At 35.5% G+C, this 22,319-nt stretch overlaps 1 protein-coding gene across 1 annotated transcript; it reads left to right on the top strand.

Moving 5' to 3' along the window:
- The first annotated feature begins 3,687 nt into the window (after positions 1 to 3,687).
- LOC117345176 (25S rRNA (cytosine-C(5))-methyltransferase nop2-like) lies at positions 3,688 to 21,764 on the top strand. The gene is made up of 18 exons (XM_033908180.1): positions 3,688 to 3,983; positions 8,999 to 9,038; positions 9,356 to 9,561; positions 10,399 to 10,502; positions 11,611 to 11,733; positions 12,465 to 12,520; positions 12,830 to 12,915; positions 13,588 to 13,681; positions 13,877 to 13,979; positions 14,879 to 14,968; positions 15,706 to 15,793; positions 16,234 to 16,374; positions 16,910 to 17,049; positions 18,138 to 18,227; positions 18,570 to 18,692; positions 19,138 to 19,235; positions 20,327 to 20,451; positions 21,212 to 21,764. Exons 1-18 carry the CDS (start codon positions 3,875 to 3,877, stop codon positions 21,451 to 21,453), a joined length of 2,058 nt encoding a protein of 685 aa, XP_033764071.1. The 5' UTR covers positions 3,688 to 3,874; the 3' UTR covers positions 21,454 to 21,764.
- The last annotated feature ends 555 nt before the right edge of the window (positions 21,765 to 22,319 follow it).

Here is a 22,319-nt window from a genome sequence, read left to right as displayed (position 1 = left end):
ACTGGTGGAATTTGAGAAGAAGTTTGAAAAAGGCATTGTTCAGGAAAACCATGATTGCACAATCATGTTACAAAATGGCCGCCATTGCTGCCATGTCAAAGTTTTTACGAGGCCGAAAAAATAACAACACTATGTTGGCTCGCCTTCCTTGACATCCTCACCCATTTCCAGCTCAATGGCACCAATGGAACTGGAGAAGAAGTTTAAAATGTGTTTTTCAAGATGGCGGCCATGGCGGCCATCTTTGATTTCAGACCAATCCAAAAACTAACAACACTTGGTCGGGATCATCTCAGGAACATTTCAGGCAAGTGTCAGCCCAACAGCACTGGTGGAACTTGAGAAGACGTTTTAAATGTGTTTTTCAAGATGGCGGCTATGGCGGCCATCTTGGATTTCGGACCGACCCGAAAAATAACAACACTTGGTCGGGATCATATCAGGATCATTTCAGGCAAGTTTCAGGCAAGTTTCAGCTCAATTGCACTGGTGGAACGTTAGAAGAAGTTTAAAATGTGTTTTCAAAATGGCAGCTATGGCGGCCATCTTGGATTTCGGACCGACCCGAAAAATAACAACACATGGTCAGGACCATCTCAGGATCATTTCTGGCAAGTATCAGTTTAATCCCACTGGTGGAACTTGAGAAGAAGATTGAAATGTGAAAAGTTTACGGACGGCGCACGGCGGACGGCGGACGACGACGGACGAAGCACGATGGCTATAGGTCATACTGACCCTTCGGGTCAGATGACCTAAAAATAATTGTTTCTTTAAAAAAAAAATAGTCGTGGGACGGGTCATACTCCGGAGAGGCTATTTTTTTTTAATCTGACAATTATTTTTTGTGACGTAGGTCCGCACCTACCTCATGCGGAGTAAGCTAAGTTGTCATTTATTACTGGGGCAATGTTGATCCTGTAATTAACCAAATTATATAAAATATCTTTTTACACTTTATGGGATGTTGTATACTGTATACAAGAATCTTATATACTTTTTGTAATAATTAAGATATCGAATAAAAAAAAGCATGTGATATATCTTTCATAAGATATCTTATATAGATGCAAGTTAACTTTTAAAATTTGGTTAATTAATGGATCGAAATTGGTCCATGAATAAACAACAATTTGACCTGCCATGATCGCCATAAAACAACGTAGAATGCCGTGCTGTTTTCGTCTGAATGGTCTGGACTGGACTGGTTGGACCGGTTGGACATGAGTTGCTAGTTTAATGGAAGATTTTATATTTCTTCCAGCCGAAGGCTAAATGTATCAATGTCTGAAGGTCGGTTTAAGGTATCGTCTGAATTGTTGCATTAAAACAATGACTGGGCGAACGGGTTAGGTCCTCTTGTTAAACGGCCAACCTGTATAGATCGGGAATATTGAATTATACACCTGGTCAAGCTACCCTTACCAAATAAATATCCCGTCGCGGCATGCAGAGACTCGGCGTTACTTCCTACGGGAAGGACGCCGATGCTTTAGACAAAGTGTTTTTTCAGTTGTTATATGGAAACATTCGGATTTTTTTTTACATTCTGGGTAAAAGCTGAAGTTTAATTTGTCTTTGGTGAACTATTACTGATTTGATATTTTTGCTGATTTTATACTGAGATCGCTCTGTAAATGGTACTATACAGAGAAACTACATCGTCGGATACCCACGATCTATAATCTCAATTATCTATACAAATCTGAAAAACGTAAAAAGTTAATCAATATGAAAAAAATACAAAGTCTAACTAATATTGCTTTACTACTTTACGGTGAAAAAGTATTAATTTCAGATTCTGTAAGTATTTAAATGTTGATAATCAGATATATATTTACACCATAAATGAAAAATGATACCAGGCTGAATTTGCTGAAATAATATAAAAGAATGTAAATTAAATAATCGCATTAGAGTATTTTTTTTCAGATATTTATACTAAATCTGAAAACAAGCACAAATTAAATCAATATGGCACGTTTTTACAGAAAATATGATTCAAAAGTATCCAACGATACAATTGTTTTACAATTCAAGATTCAGTAAGTACATATGTATGCCAAGATGTTGATAATTCAAATATCAAAGCAAAATATGATGATTTGCCAAAGTGTGCTTCAGTTTTATACACTATTATACACAACGATGCAGTATGTCATTCTGATGATTTTTGTGTCTTTAATTTTTCGGTAACATTTGCCGTTAAGGCGCTACGCCATTTTGAATATTTCTATTGTTCTTTTTTGTATCAAGACCATTCACATTTTAAGTTTCTTCTCAAATTCAACCAGTGCGATTTAGCACAGACTTTGACAACATGACTATGAGATTGTACTGACCAAGTTTTGATTTCATGGGGTCGGTTCAAAATCCAATATGGCCGCCATGACGTCATGTATTGAAAAGTTTGAAATGCCCATAATTCAAAAAGTATTCATTTTACAGAGGTCATGTATTGTTATGTTATTTGTAGATAATGCCTGGCTCTATCTTTTACTTACCAAAAGTTTTAAGGTCAGAGGTCAAATAAAAGAGTTCGCTATGGGGTCAAATTAGTCTATTTTTAGAAAATCTTCATTTTTCAATCTTTTTCCAAATAATTTCTCAGTATGATACAGCATGTTATTCTGATGATTTTGATGTTTTTAGTGTTTCGGTAACATTTGCCATTAACGCGGTACGCCATTTTGAATTAATCTGGCATCTGAGATATAACGTTTCAACAAGTATCTTTTTGTTTTATTTGTATCAATTTATACAAACGGATTGGGCAAAGGCTTTCAAACTTATATGAAGCCACAGGCGCGAGTCGAATTTTATTTTTTGGTGATGGGTCTGAGGGCCGCCAAGGCATTTTTAAGGCTTTACAAACTTTTTCCTCCTCCGAAAAGGGGGGGGGGGGGGGGGGGGACCCAAGCATCCCCAGCACCCTAAGGAACCCCCCCCCCCCCCCTCCCGGATCCGCTAGTGTGTGTAGACTTTCTCTAGTTCGTCTTATATAAAGACATGGGGATTTGATATAGATGACATACGATACTATTGCTTAGGATTGCTTGGAAGTTCTAGTTATCGAATTCTTGTATACATTATTATCTCGATCTTCATGGGAGAAATACGAAAGTTTGGTGATTACATGCAAATCGATGATATAGTTATATTGAATAAGTTGACGATTGGCGGGAATCAAATTCGAATTCAAAATTTAACCCCCTTCCATATCGGAAGTCAAATTAAATGTTCTCACCTAAAGCAGAGACTTATATATAACATGTAATATATAAGTCTTTGCCTTATTAAGCCATTCAAAGTTCGGGTGACCCGAGTTTCCTCTGATCAACCACGTGATCTATCCGTAGCACCAGGCACTAGACATTCGATAGACAGGTGGTTAACCGCTCCATTGATCCATCACTTCAACGGTTAATCTGACATGAACAAACACAATCACAAATGTTATATTAGCTGTGATAAAATAACCATTCAAATCTGATGTTGTGAAACGGTTGTGTAATTATACGTACGGTTCCGAGGATAGTTATCCTCCGGAAGGCCTCGTACCTTTACATTGCACATGTTAAACCCTGCACCTATCAGTTACATGTAGACCTCAGAGCAAGACAGACTATATTATTGTCATTGCTGTTCTGTCTGATAACTCACCCTTTTCGTATCACAACACTCGATTTCACAACAGTAACATTGATTCTTTCTCAACATATTTTGGGGATACGTATCCTTAAAAAAAAAATCAGTATCTTTGCGACATTATACCGGAAGTTAATTGTACGCTTTTCGGTAGCTGTTTTGCTAAACACGTGTTGAAAGTGTATAACGTTTAATACATTTCTGAACACTTTTGACATAATTAACTATGGGAAGGAAAAGGGACCTGACCAATGTGGTTAAGTCAGGGCCTGGGAAAAAAACAAAGAAGCAGAAACCACCACAGGTTCCAAATTCTGTAAAGAATGAAGATGCTGGTAAGTTCAAAACAGACGTAAATGTGTGGGAATCAGGATACCAAGCACATACACTGCACATTTGAAGCATATACGCAAAACAGTCTTGTTGTGTATAATTTACTGTAAAGTATATATAGCTCATGTGTAATCTAGTGTAATATCTGTGTGTCAAAAAAATTGGACATGCCCTACAACAGTCAACCTACTAGCCCGAGTTTTCTCTGGCCCTGTCACCATGTCTGGTGTAGGGCCAGAGCGCACTACTATATGAAAACGTGGAATTATCCGACACCGTTTGGTGTCGCTAAGAATCTGGTGTAAATACAATAAAATCGGGAGTGACATAACACCTACCTTACATATATTAGCAATAACAGGCTATTTTTTTAAATTATAGGAAACATTTCATGTTATACATTGTTGGAAAGGTCTTTACAAATAGAGTTAAATGGTGAAAAAATGAAGACTCTACCTTCAAAATTGACAGAGTTATGGCACTTTGAAATGTAGGAAAAACAACTTGATTCTGCCATCAAAGGATACTTTCCTATTTCTTCAAAAAATAAGGCAACTATCTTCAGGAAGATGTGTTTATTGTTATATTTCAAGTCAATATAATTGTAACGAGAAATATCTTTAAACAAGAGGCCCAAAGGGCCTTCACGGTCACCTGAGATTTGAAATATTTCGGCCAACTAAATTGACCCTTTTTGGCCCCACCCATCAGTCCTAATGGGGTCAGTCTATGAAGAGTATTTGATTCTAATATATAGTAGATAAGAAGATTTTTGAAATTTCAGTCAATTTGACCCTTTTTGGCCCCGCCCACCAGCCCCTGAGGGTCAACTAGGGCCAACATGTACATAACATCAAACTGTAATCCCATGATGATAATTTGAACCAAGTTAGAATGAATTCCAATACAAATCCAACAAATAATAGTCAAAAATGTGATTTCCCTATATAAACTATAGTAAAGTTTACCCCCTTCCCAGGGGCAAACGTGAGACCCCAGGGTCATGAAATTCACAATTTTGGTAAAGCACCTTAAGACCCTTCCATCTATGAAGAGTATTTGATTCTACCATATCTGAGAGTAGAGAAGAAGATTTTTGAAGTTTTAGTCAATTTGACCCTTTTTGGCCCCACCCCTCAGGCCCCTGGGGGCTGGGGACCATATAATTCACAATTTTGGTTGACCTTCAGCCATAGAAACTTTCTGCCAAATTTCATTGAATTTTGTTAAGTGGTTTTGGAGAAGAAGTCGAAAATGTAAAAAGTTTACGGACGCACGACGGACGACGACGGACAAAAGGCGATTAGAATAGATCACTTGAGACTTCGTCTCAGGTGACTTAAAAAGATAAACGACATAGTTTTAATGCTGGTGGTTTTCATGTAAAACTGATGGTGAAATAAATTTACGAACTAAAGTGTTTTAGCACGAATAACTAAATCATATCAGTTTGAATCATTTTTGGTAATAATAAGACTGCATTTGAATAAGGAATATAATTTATAATATCTATAATTTATAATTATGAAAATGGAAATATATTTGATTATTGATTTCTTTGTGAAAAAAATGAGTCAAGTGCAATCTGAATCTACATTTAAATTAAAGAACATACTTTTATATTATTACCGTCCATTAAAACTAGTGATCTCCACTCAAATTGACGACTTTTTCGTGTAAAAACGCTTGATTAATAGGCCTACTGTACGTTATTATATTCCATAAGTAGTAAACTACGACTACTAGATTAGAGTTATCCCCCTTCGAAAATCATGGCGCATTACATTTCAGTGTGGAATACTCATCTTCTTTGACCCTGCGCACGGTTGCGCTTCATTCTAAAGTTTTGACAGTTATGTTTTCTGAAAGAAAAGTGCCCTAGGTTTCATAATATCACTGTCAAGGGGGTGTCACAAATGGTAAGTAAGGAAATATTAACGATTTTATCGGTACCTCGTCACTCCGCTCCAGTTTCTGTTGCCAAACTATTTTCTTTTCTGGTTTACCACATGTTTCGATATTGCTTTGCATTCCTATTAGTCAAAACACACAATTGATTTCGATTCACACGTGTCTTTATATATATTTTAGGCGTCTTTTGCTGTCACATCGCTACCAAAATGGCAGCGATGACGCCATTTTTACGCTGAGGGAGGCTATGAATAAAGGCGTTTTTGCTGAAGAAAACATCGATAAACGTAATAATCATATGAAAGACAAGTAGAACATACTTCATTGTGATTACTGTGTAGTGAAAATAGAAAGACCAGACAATTATAGCTGGTAAACATGGAATTCAACATTGACCTATTTAACACGGGGCAGAATGGGAAAGTGCCGTAACTTGCGTATGCCTGTCATTGCTACATATATGGATAAATGAGATATTTATTTACCCCAGAACACCCATTTAGTCCCATCTAGGTGTTTTATTCCGTCCGTATAGACCCTCGCTTTACTCTAGTCAAAATTTCGTACTTGACTCGATGCCATATTCCTAATTACCCTAATCAGTACGCGATGGAGCGAAAACGAAAAAATACAACATTTATTTGTATATATATTTTACCCCTTATAATTTATAAGTAATGAATTTTTGAATTTAATATAACAGGTTTTGGGGAATAATAAGCTTAGTTATCTAAATTTAAACTATGCAAGAAGAAAAACACAATAAATCATATGTGGTCTTTTCAGACCATTGCGTTCCGATTCGGGTGGTTAGTCGTACTGTCACTTACAAAATGACGGGTCAACAGTACAAAATTTTGACTAGCATAAAGCGATGGTCTATACAGACGGAATAAAACACCTAGATGGGACTAAATGGGTGTCATTTATCCATATATGTAAGGTAGGTGTTATGTCACTCCCGATTTTTAGGTCATCTGACCCGAAGGGTCAGGATGACCTATAGTCATCATGCTTCGTCCGTCGTCCATAGCCGCCATCTTGAAAAACACATTTTAAACTTCTTCTCAAGTTCCACCAGTGCTATTGAGCTGAAACTTGCCTGAAATGATCCTGATATGATCCCGACCAAGTGTTGTTATTTTTCGGGTCGGTCCAAAATCCAAGATGGCCGCCATAGCCGCCATCTTGAAAAACACATTTTAAACTTCTTCTCAAGTTCCACCAGTGCTGTTGGGCTGAAACTTGCCAGAAATGATCCTGAGATTATCCCGACCAAGTGTTGTTATTTTTCGGGTCGGTCCAAAATTCAAGATGGCCGCCATAGCCGCCATCTTGAAAAACATATTTTAAACTTCTTCTCAAGTTCCACAATTGCTATTGAGCTGAAACTTGCCTGAAATGATCCTGATATGATCGTGACCAAGTGTTGTTATTTTTCGGGTTGGTCCGAAATCCAAGATGGCCGCCATAGGCGCCATCTTGAAAAGCACATTTTAAACTTTTCTCAAGTTCCAGCAGTGCTATTGAGCTGAAACTTGCCTGAAATGATCCTGATATGATCGTGACCAAGTGTTGTTATTTTTCGGGTTGGTCCGAAATCCAAGATGGCCGCCATAGGCGCCATCTTGAAAAGCACATTTTAAACTTTTCTCAAGTTCCAGAAGTGCTGTTGGGCTGAAACTTGCCTGAAATTTTCCTGAGATGATCCCGACCAAGTGTTGTTATTTTTTAGATTGGTCTGAAATGCAAGATGGCCGCCATATCCGCCATCTTAAAAAACACATTTTAAACTTCTTCTCCAGTTCCACTGGTGCCATTGAGCTCGAAATTGGTGAGGATGTTAAGGAAGGAGTGCCAACAAAGTGTTGTTATTTTTTCGGCCTTGTAAAAACTTTGGCATGGCAGTAATGGCGGCCATTTTGTAACATGATTGCGCAATCATGGTTTTCCTGAACAACACCTATTTCAAACTTCTTCTCAAATTCCACCGGTGGGATTCAGCTCTAGCTAACTTACCAGAAATGATCCTTAGATGGTCCAGACCAAGTGTTATTATTAATTGGGTCGGTCAGATATCCAAGATGGCCACCATGGCCAACAGTGCCACTATATACTTGCTACAGAGAATGCATACTACAATAATATAAGGGTTTTAATTTAGAGTCAGATGACCGTTAAGGCCCCTGGGCCTCTTGTATTGTATTTACACCAGATTCTTAGCGACACCAAACGGTGTCGGATAATTCCACGTTTTCATATAGTAGTGCGCTCTGGCCCTACACCAGATATGGTGACAGGGCCAGAGAAAACTCGGGCTATCAACCTACCAGAGATAATCATATAACGTTACATACCTCCACTTGCCCAGATCGATCCTAAGGCTTATATATAGCCGAAAGATTGTGGTCTACTCACCAGTGGTATGGTCTACAGAAACTAAGCAACACTGCAAGTATTAGTAATTAGTTACATATGTAATATGAGAGGGAAAATGCACGGCCAGACTGGGGTTCGAACCCAGGACCTCTAAACACTAGCGGGATGCTCTACCAATTGAGCTACCTGGTCACAGACGATCAACCCAGTCCAGTTCTGCTACACATGCATTAACAGCCCAAACATTTAGTATATGAACAGTTTTATAATCTGTGATGAAAGTGAAAATGTACTATCCTTAGTACATATGTAAAAGTGGAGAGTATAGGTCACCTTACTAAGCTCAGACAAGCGATTGGATGCTTGTCTTTGAGTTTGAAGGTTGCTATAGTTCGAATCTCAGCACGGGCAGGGTATTTTTCATGACTCCTTCCTATTCAGATTTGGTGCTGTTGACCACTCCAAGTGAAAGCTATAGGAGATTGAGATGCTTCCTTGGAGCTGTAGAAGCTTGGTTGTAGTTAGCTTTTGGGGCCAAGATTTTGTGAAGGAGGGGTTGTAATTATGTGGAGAGTGTACTGTATAGGTCACCTTACTAGGTCAGACTAGTTGGAATTTTCAGTTAGCCAAGTGGTAGAATGTTTGCCTGCACATGCAGGGTTATTCATATTTTTCACTACTCCTTCCTATTACATATACATGTATATGTGATGTCCTTTATTTTCAGACGATTCAGAAAAGAAGTTGTCAAGCAGGCAGAAACAGCGGTATGTAATAATTTGTATCACAAATAAGTTTTGATGGGCAATAAAGTGTAATAATTTCAGGGGTGTAGTATTTCATTTTTCCATATTCTATAATTTTTTTCATGCATTGATCAATTTAAACAATGATAAAGGACCCAGATATGAATTGTTAATTTATTTATCAATATTTTTCACTTCTGATCATTTGCTGGTCATTTTTGTCCGAGATGTGTAATTATTCAACAAAAGCATGTTATTTGTGTTTAATGTATAACTTTGTATTTTGCTATGTTTTGTTGTCAGTTCCTGATTGAAAATTAATTTGAAATGTTTCACAGTGTAAAGAAGAGATTACAGAAACAGCAGGAAAAGATAGAAATAAAGGAAAAGAAAAAAGAAGAAAAATTGCAACAGAAAATAAAAAAGGAAAGCCAGAAGCCTGGAAAGTTTGCAAGGGCTCCAGTTGTCAAGAAGAAAAGGAAGATGGAAGAAAGCGAAAGTGAAAGTGAAGAAGAAAGTGACGATAACGAGGAAGATGATGAAGGTAAAAATTTGTTGTTTTAAAAATGATCAGTTCTTAAATATCTTGTAAATTAACTAGAAAATTAAAGTTTCTGGAAATCACAGTTTTTTTCTAGATCTCGCAGCATCAATAAATGAGGAACAAAGACATGGAATATAAAAATAGCAGATTATCAAAAATTAAGCAGATGTATTTAGGTTTTAGTCATATTTTAAAATAATTCATGTAGATAAAATAAATATTGCCTGTCTATAAGAGTTGATTAGCATTGATACATTCTCCTGGATACCAGGGGGTATGCAGGACTTCCCACTATGTAAGGCAGTAAAATAAGGAAGTGATGGGACAAAACAAGTGGGGATGGTTAATTTGGAGTTTTATTGAAGTTAAAAATGTCAACTGAAGTTTTGTTACTCACAACTTCAATGGGACATTTAAAAAATGAATAAATGATAAAAAACCCCAAACAAAAGTAAAACAAAATAGACAGAAATCTTGATCATGGCTGTTCTAGGAAAACATACATGGGACAGGGGGAAGGCGCTTTGAAATAAGCAGACCCACCTATAGAAGTGATTTAAAATTTTGATGGCCCTCCCACATATTCACTTTTTTTTAACAGTACCCACGTAAAGAAGCAACTTTAATGTAAAAAATGGTACAAACACATCACATACACCCAATAACAGAATCAATTTATTTCAAACCCCACTAACCCATAGCTTTGATTTCAATTTGAACCCACCTCACCACATGTAATTTATGAAAGTGCCTTCCTCCCATCCCATATATGTTTTCCTGGAACAGCCCTCAGTTACAAATACATGTATGTGTTTATCTTTTATGGAAATTTTACAGAAGATAGTGACGAGGAGGAGACAAAGCCTGTCAAAGGATACTCGGATGATAATAAAACCTGGTTGAAGCCGTCATCTAAGCGAGCATTAATGGATTCAGATGAGGTATATCATTCTATTGATTACAGATAGTTTTACTTCCAAAATCTGTAGGATTTACTCAGTATATCCTGAAAGTTGTCATAGTGCACAGTTGCCTAATATTTTGATGATTAGCATGATATACAGATTTAGGCCCAGATATTCAGATTAATATTTTCACTGAAGTTTTGTAATAGCTACCTTACAGGGCTTTTTATCCCTGGTTTGGGACTGGGCCTTTTGTCTCATTTTGGGAAGAAAATGAGTGAATATGAAAAAGTTTTTACAGGAGTGAAATTAATTGTTTTGGAATTTGGCTTAAATTGCAATTCAGAATAGGACCCATTAATGGCACCAAAAAGTCCTGCTTATAAAGATAAACTGGTGAAAATGTTGTTATGATATTTACAATATGAAGCAAATTATTTAAGCATTGAAATTTGTTTGCAAACTGTATGAATCCGCTATGCGGATTCTTACAGAAGTTTGCAAACAAAATTTGTTTCATACCCCGATGAAACTAAAAAAAAAATTGACATCAACGCTTATAATTAATTTTTGAAAATGATTTTCTAATTTAAAACATTGTTTTATGTACAATTATACTGGTTTTAAATGGGATTCTTTTTCTCAAATCAATACGCAACATCAATTGTCGTATTGTGACGTGCACATTTTTCGCGCCATTCTCGGAATTTCTTTCATAGAAGAATGAAAAGAATTTTTCGACCAATCACATTTGAGTATTTACCATGAAAACAAAGAAAAATTAATTATGTAATTTTAACATCAATTTAGAGCTCAATTGATTTGGAGTAAAGTTTGTTCAACCCAATACCATAGGGTCATAAATATAATACTGAGAGTTATGATCTTGATATTGACTAAATGTTTTAACTGTATGCTATTAAATAAAATCTTTTGAAAACTTTGTCATTTGTGATATCTTGTCACCCCAGTCTGCTGGAGGTGACAGCAGGTGACACCAATAGTTACTGTTGTAGCTTTAAACCATTTGTCACTTTTGTCTACTTTCCATACGTTTCTGCTACAATAGTAGCTAGGAACATCTATTGAAACACCAGTAATCACAGAATCCACGGTTGGTATCAAACTTCTTTCTGTTTGACAGTCAGAAGAAGCAGATGAAGATGAAGATGAAAGTGATGGAGTAGCTGGAGATGACTTTGATGATGTAGGATTATCAGATGATGATGAGAGCGAAGATGATAGTGAGGAAAGTGGGGATGAAGATGTAAGTGGAATCAATGTTTCATGTTTGGCAATATCTTACATTTCAGACCTCAGGAGAAAAAATAATGTTTTTTTTAATTAAATTCAATTAAGATTTAATTAAATTCAATTAGAATTCCTAATATTTCAATTTAGGTTATAAATGATTATCTGTGCATACAGTAAACCTTTGTTAAGTCAGATAGCAAATTTAATAGAAATTGTTAAATCTGTTTGAATCATTCATATCTATTCTACAGAAAGTAAATGCAGTTGGAACAAATTTGAGTGTATTATGATGATTTTACACTGACCGGTAATCATTATGAAACATGTTGCATTAATGTTTTTTTTTGTATCATTAAATTTCTCACTTCCTTGACATGTTCGAATGAACCAAAATGTTGATAAAATTGGAATAAATGGAATTGTTAATATCACTAGATAGAAATTCATTGTTCGGGTGAAGACTATCTGATTGAACTAACTGCCAATTCAAATGGACAAGAAATTTTGTATGGAATTATGACAGCTGACTAATATATGTTTTTCAGAAATGGCTAACACAATGCAAACATACAGGATAGTTATTTTTATCAGTATGCATGCATTTTTACCCACATCATGATCAGTTGATAGAAGAGTAAGATTGTTGTGCCATGAATGCCATATACTAATAAAAACCTGAGTTTTGATGTTTGCCGTAGCTAATGGCAATTTTATTCTTATATCATATATGTATTATCTTTTCAGTTATTACCTGTAGAAAAGAAAGCAAAAAAGCTGGAAAAGAAAAGAGAAAAAAATAAGTAAGGACATTAGCATTACAAAACTAAATTGGCGATATCTCCATGAAATTTCCCAGACATTTCGCATCCAAAGATGACACCAACATCATGTAAAATCAACATTCATTTACTAAATTGAAAATCACCATTATTACCAACAAAAGGCACTCGCATCTGTTTAATGTAATCTAAGTTTTTCTTGATAACGGATAAAAATAAGTTTTCAGAGTTAGTAATACTTAAAGCAACCATCGCAACTAATTTTGCGGAAGTAGGATGTGAGATTTAGTTACACTTAAACAACTTAATATGTGTCTTTGTTTATCTCAGAAAACTTGCAGAAGCTGAACTCCAGACCAACATCACAGACATGGAAACGTTCACATTACCAAGCGGTCAAGAGGTGGAAAAAGAAGATATCCTTTGATTATTAAAGCACAATATGGCCATTAAGATTTGATGTTGGTTAACACATATTTTCAAAACTATATTACTCTCTGAATACAGAATTCTGGATCCTTTCTGGACAAGTTTAGAGTTCAGGTCATGATTCAATTTTTTATAATTTACAAATGGAAGTAGTTTGCCATCATTGTTTACTCGTACTGGTATAAACACCCACATATTTCTATCATTGGGAATTCCTATGTGTTTAGTGTGTCGATGGACTATACAGAATTTATATAGGTATAAAATCAGAGGATTCATTATGAAAGTATAAAGGGATAGAAATCGAGAAGTGGTTTTTGATCTGATTGACCCCAGGAAACTCAAATTTGTTTGATCTGTCTAGATTAAGCGCAGTCGTAGTCTACATGAATAATGAATATTAGTATGAAATTTTCATGAAAATTTGGAAAATATTGTGATATTTTTATGAAAATTTATGAAAATTAACAATTTTTTTTGTTTTTTTTTTGTTTTTGAAAATTTGGAAAATGTTCGTGATGTTCAGGAAGGTAAGACACTTTATGGCAGTTGGAAGAAGCCTGTTAAAGCAGGCTGTAAAATGAAGTAAAACCAAAAGGAGTTCCTCATGGTAATTTTATGCTGTAATACTTTTGAATTTGACCTTGACCCCTGAGTACCTGCCCAGGCACCAGATATTACCATGGTGCAACAGAGGATCAAGGAAGTGATTCATGTCCTTGCAGAATTCAAAGATCGCCGTGAGCCTGGAAGGTAGAGTGAAAAAAACCGGAACTTGTATCTCGTAGTAAAAAGTCAATTTATTACATGTATTTACTATGAAATTGCTGACTAAATGATTTATTGTTATTTCTTTAAAATTTGATTTATCAAAATCTGATTTTGAACAGTGGTTGATCTTTTAAAGTACAATGTATATCACTTAACTTGTGAACTTTATGATTACAGGTCCCGCCAGGAATATGTACGACAGCTGAGGTCTGACTTCTGTACCTACTATAGTTATAACGATTATCTTATGGACAAGATTATGACACTGTTTCCTCTAGAGGTTAGTAACACCAAACAGCCTACATCATTTGTTAGTAACATCAGTCACCATTTTTGTTCCAGAAGACAAAAACATTCATCAAATACTTGTTAATCCTAACAATATAATTCAGATTGTGATTTCAGATTTTGATGGCCCTGGGGGGGGGGGTATAGTATTACCCATGTCCGTCCCATCCTGTCCCGATGTAACTAGCTAATATCAGGAACTGCTGAAGTGATCCCCTCCAAACTGTGTTTTGGGGTGTCGAGTGTGGCGATGGGGGCATTTATGTCTTACAGGCATTTTCTAGTTTTAAGTTATTGAATTTCCTTACATAGTAAAGTTTCTCAAACTCAGTAACATGAAATATCTACCCCACAGAAGGTCTAATGGTTCGAACAACAGAAACAACCAAAAAAATTAGTAATTTGATTTAAACTGTACTATATAATAAGCTGCGTTTTCTCCAGCACCCACTTAGTATAAAATATCGTTATTTCTGGAGTCCTCTCATGGGGTATATCAGGGCTTTTTCTCACTGGTTTGGGATGGGGCCTTTTTGTCTCATTTTGGGAAGAAAATTGGTGAATTGGGAAAGAGTTTTTCTGGAGTAAACTGCAAATTTTGGGAATTTGGCTTTAAAATGAAATAATTCCAATTGGGAATGAGGCCCATTAACGGCCCCAAAAAGCCCTCAGAAAAAGCTGAATAGCCCTAATACAAATTATTGTTACACTTGAAAATATCATTTTAAAGTATGTATTAAGTATGGTTTAGGGACAATGTTACAAAATATCGGTAATAAATTATATCATTCATATTAGCAAACTGGGATCTAATTTTCGCACACGTCCAACAATAAATCAATGTGAGATTTGTTCAATGACTTCAATTGACCTGTTCACTTTACCTTTCAGATTCAAGAGTTTCTGGAGGCCAATGAAGTGCCAAGGCCTGTGACTATCAGGACAAACACTCTAAAGACTCGCAGGCGAGATCTTGCACAGGTGATGGGGATCTCAGTGATATTAAAGAATATTTAATTTTAGTTTTGTAGTATAAAGTTTTCATGCCAATGTGGGGAAATTGGAATTTTTGGAACATTGAAGTTTGATTTATCCTCAAATTTGTTGTTCATCAATGAATTGTAATATTTATCTAACAATATGCCCTTGTCTGATGATAAGCCCACCAATGCAAGTCTATTGCAGTTTAGTAAATATGCCAAAATATACTCTCCATGTTTTTTTTCTTTTATCAGATCTGTACCAATTCTACCCAATAGATATGACACCATATAATGGAACAGAATTGAATCTCAAATGAGTTTCAAACTTTCCATGACGGCAGTTTTCTCCACAAAATATATGCTTCAAACATTAAAATGAATTATTTTGCTGTTAAAATATGTAATGGATGTAAATGAAGATTCCCTGTCTCATTTTTAACAAAGCTGCAAATATATGCAAAATGAATGAAGCATCACATGACAGTTCTGCTGTCTTGGAATCAAGTGGTACGATTCAGAAAATGTACCATGGGAAACCTGTTCTGCTGGTATGGCATGTTCCGTTACAGATTCCTGCCAGTACAACTGGTACGAACACAATAAAGGAAGGCATGGTCTTTATTGTCCTGTAATAAACCAACTACCTAATTTGAATGGATGTTTTGTACATGTTAGCCTCCTGGTCTTTTGCAGAATACATGCAGTGACAATAAATGTATTGTTTTTGAATTACAGGCTTTAATCAATAGGGGAGTTAACCTTGATCCCATTGGGAAATGGTCCAAAGTTGGATTGATTGTATTTGACGCACAAGTGCCTCTAGGTAAGAAATCCTGTATAGTAAAATGTAGAAGAAGCATATTTTCATAACAGGTTTGTTAATATATACCTCCCCGACAACAAGGCAACTAGCATTGATCTTATTGTAACGGTTATCATTCTAGATTTCAGGATTTTAATCGGAAATTATTTTTCCAGATTATATTAAACATCTCATGATCTAAGAAATGGATTTATAACCATCCTTTTACTTGGCGAAAAATTGCTTCCAATTAAAAATCTATTAAAAGAAAAAAAAACAGGATGGAGATTTTATTTTGCGTTCATCTGATCTCATTTAAACACCATGAACGGAACATAGTATGTACCCTATACAAATGAGTAAGAAAAGAAAAGGTTTTCAGTATTAAGTACATATATGCTACTTATCAGTAACACAGAATTCTGTAACAATACCCATGATATATGATCTTCTGTGTTTAGGAGCAACCCCAGAATACCTTGCCGGACATTACATCCTCCAGGGAGGATCCAGTTTCCTGCCTGTCATGGCCCTAGCTCCTCAGGAGAATGAGAGGATACTGGATATGGCCTCGGCCCCAGGTGGAAAGACAACCTACATTGGTAAATATGCATATCCCACAGAAGTGGGTGGGAGGGGGGAGGTCCTGTTTGAAAATATTAAACCTTGGAGTCATCTCGTTGAGTAGATATTTGCATGGAATAGCACTAATTGAGTCAGTGATAAAATATTCTACATAAGGGACATCAGGAAACGCAGACAATCCTGATCGCTCATTGGACAAATTAAAGAGTTCTCTTTAAACGCACATAAATATTACACTGAAGTTATTGAATAATCTTATTGATCTAAAGTGAAAACAGTCTATGACAATGATGTAGAAAGACTGAAATGAAACCATAGTAGATTGGTTCAGTTTACATGTAGACTGGATGGTTCAGAATCATTGTGATAATTGTTCTATAAGTATGAAATACAAAAATGTATATGTTATAATATTGGCATTCAATGTCTAATAATCCCCTGATCACAAGCCAAGGTTTCTGAAAAAAAGTTAGATTTTTTTTAGTAATTGTTGGGTAAGTTACTAAACAGCCATGATGTTTGTTAATGATTTTATTTAAAATTATTTTACAGCTGCCTTGATGAAGAATACCGGAACATTATTTGCCAATGATGCTAATGCAGACCGGGCGAAGGCCATCGTAGGCAATATCCACAGAATGGGCATCACCAACACCATTGTGTGTCATCATGATGGACGTGTGTTCCCGAAGGTATCAGTCTTAATAGTCAGTGGTGACAGTAGTCGATAGTAATGTGTTGTTATTGGTAACGGATATATATAAACATCCATGGTAATAAGTTTGTAATAAGCAATGGTAACCATAAGTATTAGAACAGTATAAGGTATTTGCAAAGACTCTATTTTCCACTCTATTTTCGGTTAGAATATTTTTCAAAATATTTATCAAAAAAGTGGTATTTTATTTATTTGAGCTGTTCTTTGTAATTTAACTTCATTCTGGATACAAGGTAAGAAGTATGCAGGATTCAAATACAAAAAGTTGGAGTGAAAATGAGGGAGGCTCCTCATAATACTCAAAATAGGAAAGCATGCATATTGAATGATAACGATCAGGGGTCATGTTGGCGAAGTAGTTAAGGTGTCCTGACACAGGCAGTTGCCTGGTACTGACTGTAGGTCGATGGTTTTTCTCTGGGTACTCCGGCTTTCCTCTACCTCCAAACCTGGCACGTCCTTAAATGGCCCTGGCTGTTAAAAAGTAGTTTAACAAAATAAACCAAAATGAGAAGTTTTTATTGGTGCTGGCTATTATGTCCCAGCCCCATGTTTCCACATGTAAAGACTTAATTTTCTGTTAGATAAGGTCCAATGAAATACATTTAAACGTCGCACATCTAAACTGATCAGTGGACAAGTTATCTAATAAATAGTATGTGGTTATAGGGATGTTCAGATGTTTGATTTCATAAAAACATCTTAAGTTGTTATGTGGGGAAAACAACCAGTGGCTTGGTATGTAATGTTCTGATATTATACACCATTATACAGCACATCCAACCCCTATAATACATATATCCTCGAAAGTTCAAATCGTTCACTAGTAACAGAACTATCAAATGTCTGATAATGAAGTATAAATATGATGATATGAATTTTCAAAGATATATATTATAGGACACATGTACATCCTTTCCATGAAGAAAATGCATAAACTGTCATTGTCACTTAAAAGCTTTGAAAAAAAGTGTTTTCTTTTTCTTTGGACCATTGAAAAGCTTTAAACTTCTCACTGGATTATGCGACCAATATGTAATCAATACTGATGGTTTGTTGTAGATTATGAAGGGGTTTGACCGAGTTCTACTGGACGCACCTTGTAGTGGAACAGGTGTTATCTCCAAGGATGTAGAAGTCAAGATGAACAAGGTAATCTGCAACTGCAGAAAGAACACAGCTTTTTCTTTTTTAATTTATTTTATACAGACATGAAAATATAACTCATAATTACTAGCATGTAAGAATACTAAGAATCTGAAAAAATTAATATTTTATAGAACTCTGTTTAGTAGTAATAATTTGAATTTTATTCAGTATTAATTTCATCTAGAAATATTTGATTTGTGTGCATAATTTGAAAAATATTCTGACATTTCATTACGCAATTACATTATATTAAAAAATATTTCTTAACGAGGTACTAATACAACAGTTGATTACTGCTTATTGGAGTAGATACTCGCCTATAATCGTGATATATTCCCATCCCAGGATGAGAAGGATATCCTACGCTGTGCTCATCTACAGAAAGAACTGCTGTTATCGGCCATTGACTGTTGTGATGCTAATTCAAAGACCGGAGGATACCTGGTCTACTCCACCTGTTCTGTACTGGTATGTAGGCTGTTATATCAGATTATCATACTTTTACCGGTATGTTAAATACAGAAAATATGGCTGTCATACTTTATCCCAAGCTTTTAATTTTTAGCCAGAAAAGTATGAACTAATTATACCAGTCAAGATACCAATGCAAGTTGTGTTGGAGAGAGAAATTATTTTAAGTACCATGTACTTGTTTTCCATCCTGTATTTAAATTGATTTGCTGAATATATCATTACTCTAACTTAATATTGATAAGTTAAAGTATAATGTAAATTGGTTTGACAATTGTGAGAAATCAAATAATTCTAACAATTTTCAGGATTTATTTTATATCAGTTTTGTTCCCAAAACAAATTAAGATTTCAGAAATGTAGATTCAATTAATGTCCAAAGTCCAGGAAAGCATATAAAGAAAATCAATCAATATTTTTGATTAATTGAATTGTCTTACAGACAGAAGAGAATGAGGCGGTTATCGACTACGCATTGAAAAAACGGAATGTGAAGCTTGTCCCAACAGGCCTGGACTTTGGCCGAGAAGGATTTGTAAAGTATGTTCTTTTTAATTTTCTTAAATGTTTTAAACTTCAGGAATTATTTTTTATTTAAAAAATTTGATTTTTTTAGAGAGCTTGCATGCATTACACAATTTGGATTTTAATCATGATATTTTGGATTTAAAAAATTTACATTCAAGATCTTTTTCCTCAATATATATAGCTTGCCTTCGGGGACCATCACTTTTTGTCTAGGGCCCTCCTGACCTAAGGGTTATTCCAATAAAATATCTTCCCAATAGGATGACTCCAGGTTTATCAAACAGGGACCACCCATAGCAGTGATTTAATTCAAACCGTTCCCTATAAAGACACATATTCTCCAGCACACACCATACATAGAATGTCTTTATTTCTGGACTCCTCTTGTCGGATATATGTATTTTAATGGAATAAATTATCTGCAGACATTTCAAATCTATCTGTTAATATCAACTTTTGTTACTATTTCTGGGATACTACAATGCAAAACGATCATGTTAAAAACTTGGTATGCATGACTTCCTTGCCAATACTTGTGCATGCTCAGGTGAATTTGGATTGGAAGCAACAGGTATCTGGTAGCCATATTAGATTTTGCATGTAAAGGTTGGTCAGTGCTGTTTGGGACTAGACCATGATGGCCACAGTCGTTGATTCTGTGATGTATTACTAAAACGACTGGATTCTTCATCGTTGAGAGTAACCTTCTTCGTTGAGAGTTACTTTTCCTTGAGAATTCTTTTTCTCACTAGTAACCAAGCTTAACGGAAAATCAAGTGAAGTTGTGGATCATTTGATGTTCTTGTTTACACATTTTAATAACTCATGCTAGACAACTGTGTCTGGGATATCCAAATAACATACATCAGATGGCTAACAAGATCAGAGAAAAATCATTTACCCCTATGGGAGTGAAACAACATCAACCTGACAGGATATGATTCTTATGTCACCAAACACTCGACAAGCTTCATGTTTGACAGCCTAACAATCCCCATCTCACGTCAAAGCGGGTAGATAATTTTCTTTATCTACTATATCCTACAGTATACCTGTAAGAGTTGTATATGGTATAATCACCGTCTGTATCTATCTGTCGACAGTTTGCAGCAGCATCGCTTCCATCCCAATATGAAGCTAACAAGAAGATTCTACCCCCACACACACAACATGGATGGATTCTTTGTGGCAAAACTCAAGAAATTTTCAAATAAAATCCCAGGTACAGGTAAGTCATGTGAGTTAGCAGACAAATAATTTTTTTATTTCTGAAGAATTCAAATTAGGCTTTAGACATTTTACATTTATTGGTCACACTATATTCAGGAGAAACAGGTTCCTCTGACAGATATGATAGAAGATATGATGAATTTAGTAAGATATTTAGTATCAAAGCACAGTAAAACACTGTAATAGTGATAAACATGGGACCGCGGTGGCCGAGTGGTTAAGGTGTCCCGACACTTTATCACTAGCCCTCCACCTCTGGGTCGCGAGTTTGAAACCCAAGTCGGGCAGTTGTCTGGTACTGACCGTAGGTTGGTGGTTTTTCTCCGGGTTCTCCGGCTTTCCTCCACCTCCAAAACCTGGCACATCCTTAAATGACCCTGGCTGTTAATAGGACGTTAAACAAAACCAAACAAAAGTGATAAACATAATGATAATAATCATATTGAAGGTGAGTAGGAAAACAAATCTCACCACTATTATTCATGTATTTGTTATTCCTGTCATGAATTGTTACACGAAAACATCCGTAGGACATTTAAACTGATGAAAACAAGTATTGCTGATTATCAAGTTAATACTTATAATACATGTACTGCGAATCACTCCTGGTCCACAAAATAAACAAAAATACAAGATTTTCTATACTTTGGAATGCATTATTTTGGCCTTCCTTTACTTGGCTCATTATCCAAGACAACCCTTGTCAGAATCAGAGGTCAGACTTTGGTATTGATGAAATTTTGTCTTCATTCTTACAGGTGCTGCTACAGCTGATGGTGAAGCTGAAGGTGAAAGTTCAAAAGTCATTGATGATAGTTCAAAGAATACGAAACAAAGTGAAAATGTGAAAAACAATTCAGATAGTGACAGTGATGATGAGGAAGAGAAAAGGAAAACGAGTAAAAAGGACAAGTCCAAAAATAAATGGTTAGCAAAAAAGTCAAACAAAAAGCAGTTTAAACCAGGAAAATTCAAGAAATTCAAATCAGTTGGAAAGTAAACAGGTGAAATTTACAACATCACTGGAGTTCGGAATGTCAAGCGTAATGTGTCATGCTGGCAAATGGAACTAATGGGGACAATTCTGCTGTAAAATGTTACATGGAGAGAGATTTCAATTCAAATCTTTTTACCTGTGTCGTTGAAATGTTAATCATAACTTACAGAGCTGGACCAGACATCAATGAAATGGATAATCATTTATTATAGTTGATACATATACATTTAAGAACATTTTTATTGATTATCAAATATGTGCATTTCAAATCCAATGTTGAAATATTTAAGAAATAAAAAAAAAATAAAAAGGTTTTTGTTTATTCTGTTTGATATATGTAACATATATTATGGGTTAATGCAGATACCTCTGCAGAAGATTTTGTACATTCATTTGAAGAATAAAATGAGATTCTTGTAATTGAGTGAAAAGATCACCAACACAACGAAACTCTTTAATATAATATAGGCAGTATTTTTCCATCAAAACTGTTTATTGTTGATTTTTAAAGTGATGGTTCAAGAGTGTATTTACTGTACTTCCTGCTCCTGATTTTTCAGACCATCCAATTTTCACTTGACACGATGTATTGGAAGGGGCCCGTGATTATTTACATTCCTTACTATTACAGAGCTAGCCAGGCAGCTATACTCCTACAACTCCTCTAGATATGGCTTACAGATTTAGACTACTTGAACGTGGAACGTCCATAATTAATTCAATGTGTATAAAAAGATCTCTGGCTCCAAGAACCTAAATAGGAGCAATTTAAAAGATGAAAGCAAAGTGAACAGGCCTCAATAGATACATAGTACCAGTTTGGTGTGAATATTGGAACTAAATCAGCTGAGGGATTTACAAGATATCTT

This window comes from Pecten maximus, chromosome 16, assembly GCF_902652985.1.
Source record: "Pecten maximus chromosome 16, xPecMax1.1, whole genome shotgun sequence".
NCBI lineage: Eukaryota > Metazoa > Mollusca > Bivalvia > Pectinida > Pectinidae > Pecten > Pecten maximus.
This window is presented reverse-complemented; position numbering and strand designations above follow the sequence as displayed.

What these genes read in the sequence shown, in the direction of transcription:
- LOC117345176 (XM_033908180.1), top strand. Translation starts at nt 3,875, where the DNA reads ATGGGAAGGAAAAGGGACCTGACCAATGTGGTTAAGTCAGGGCCTGGG. An exon ending in CATTAATGGATTCAGATGAG is followed by an intron (nt 10,503 to 11,610) that starts GTATATCATTCT and finishes TCTGTTTGACAG; the next exon opens with TCAGAAGAAGCAGATGAAGA. An exon ending in TAGAAGTCAAGATGAACAAG is followed by an intron (nt 18,228 to 18,569) that starts GTAATCTGCAAC and finishes TTCCCATCCCAG; the next exon opens with GATGAGAAGGATATCCTACG.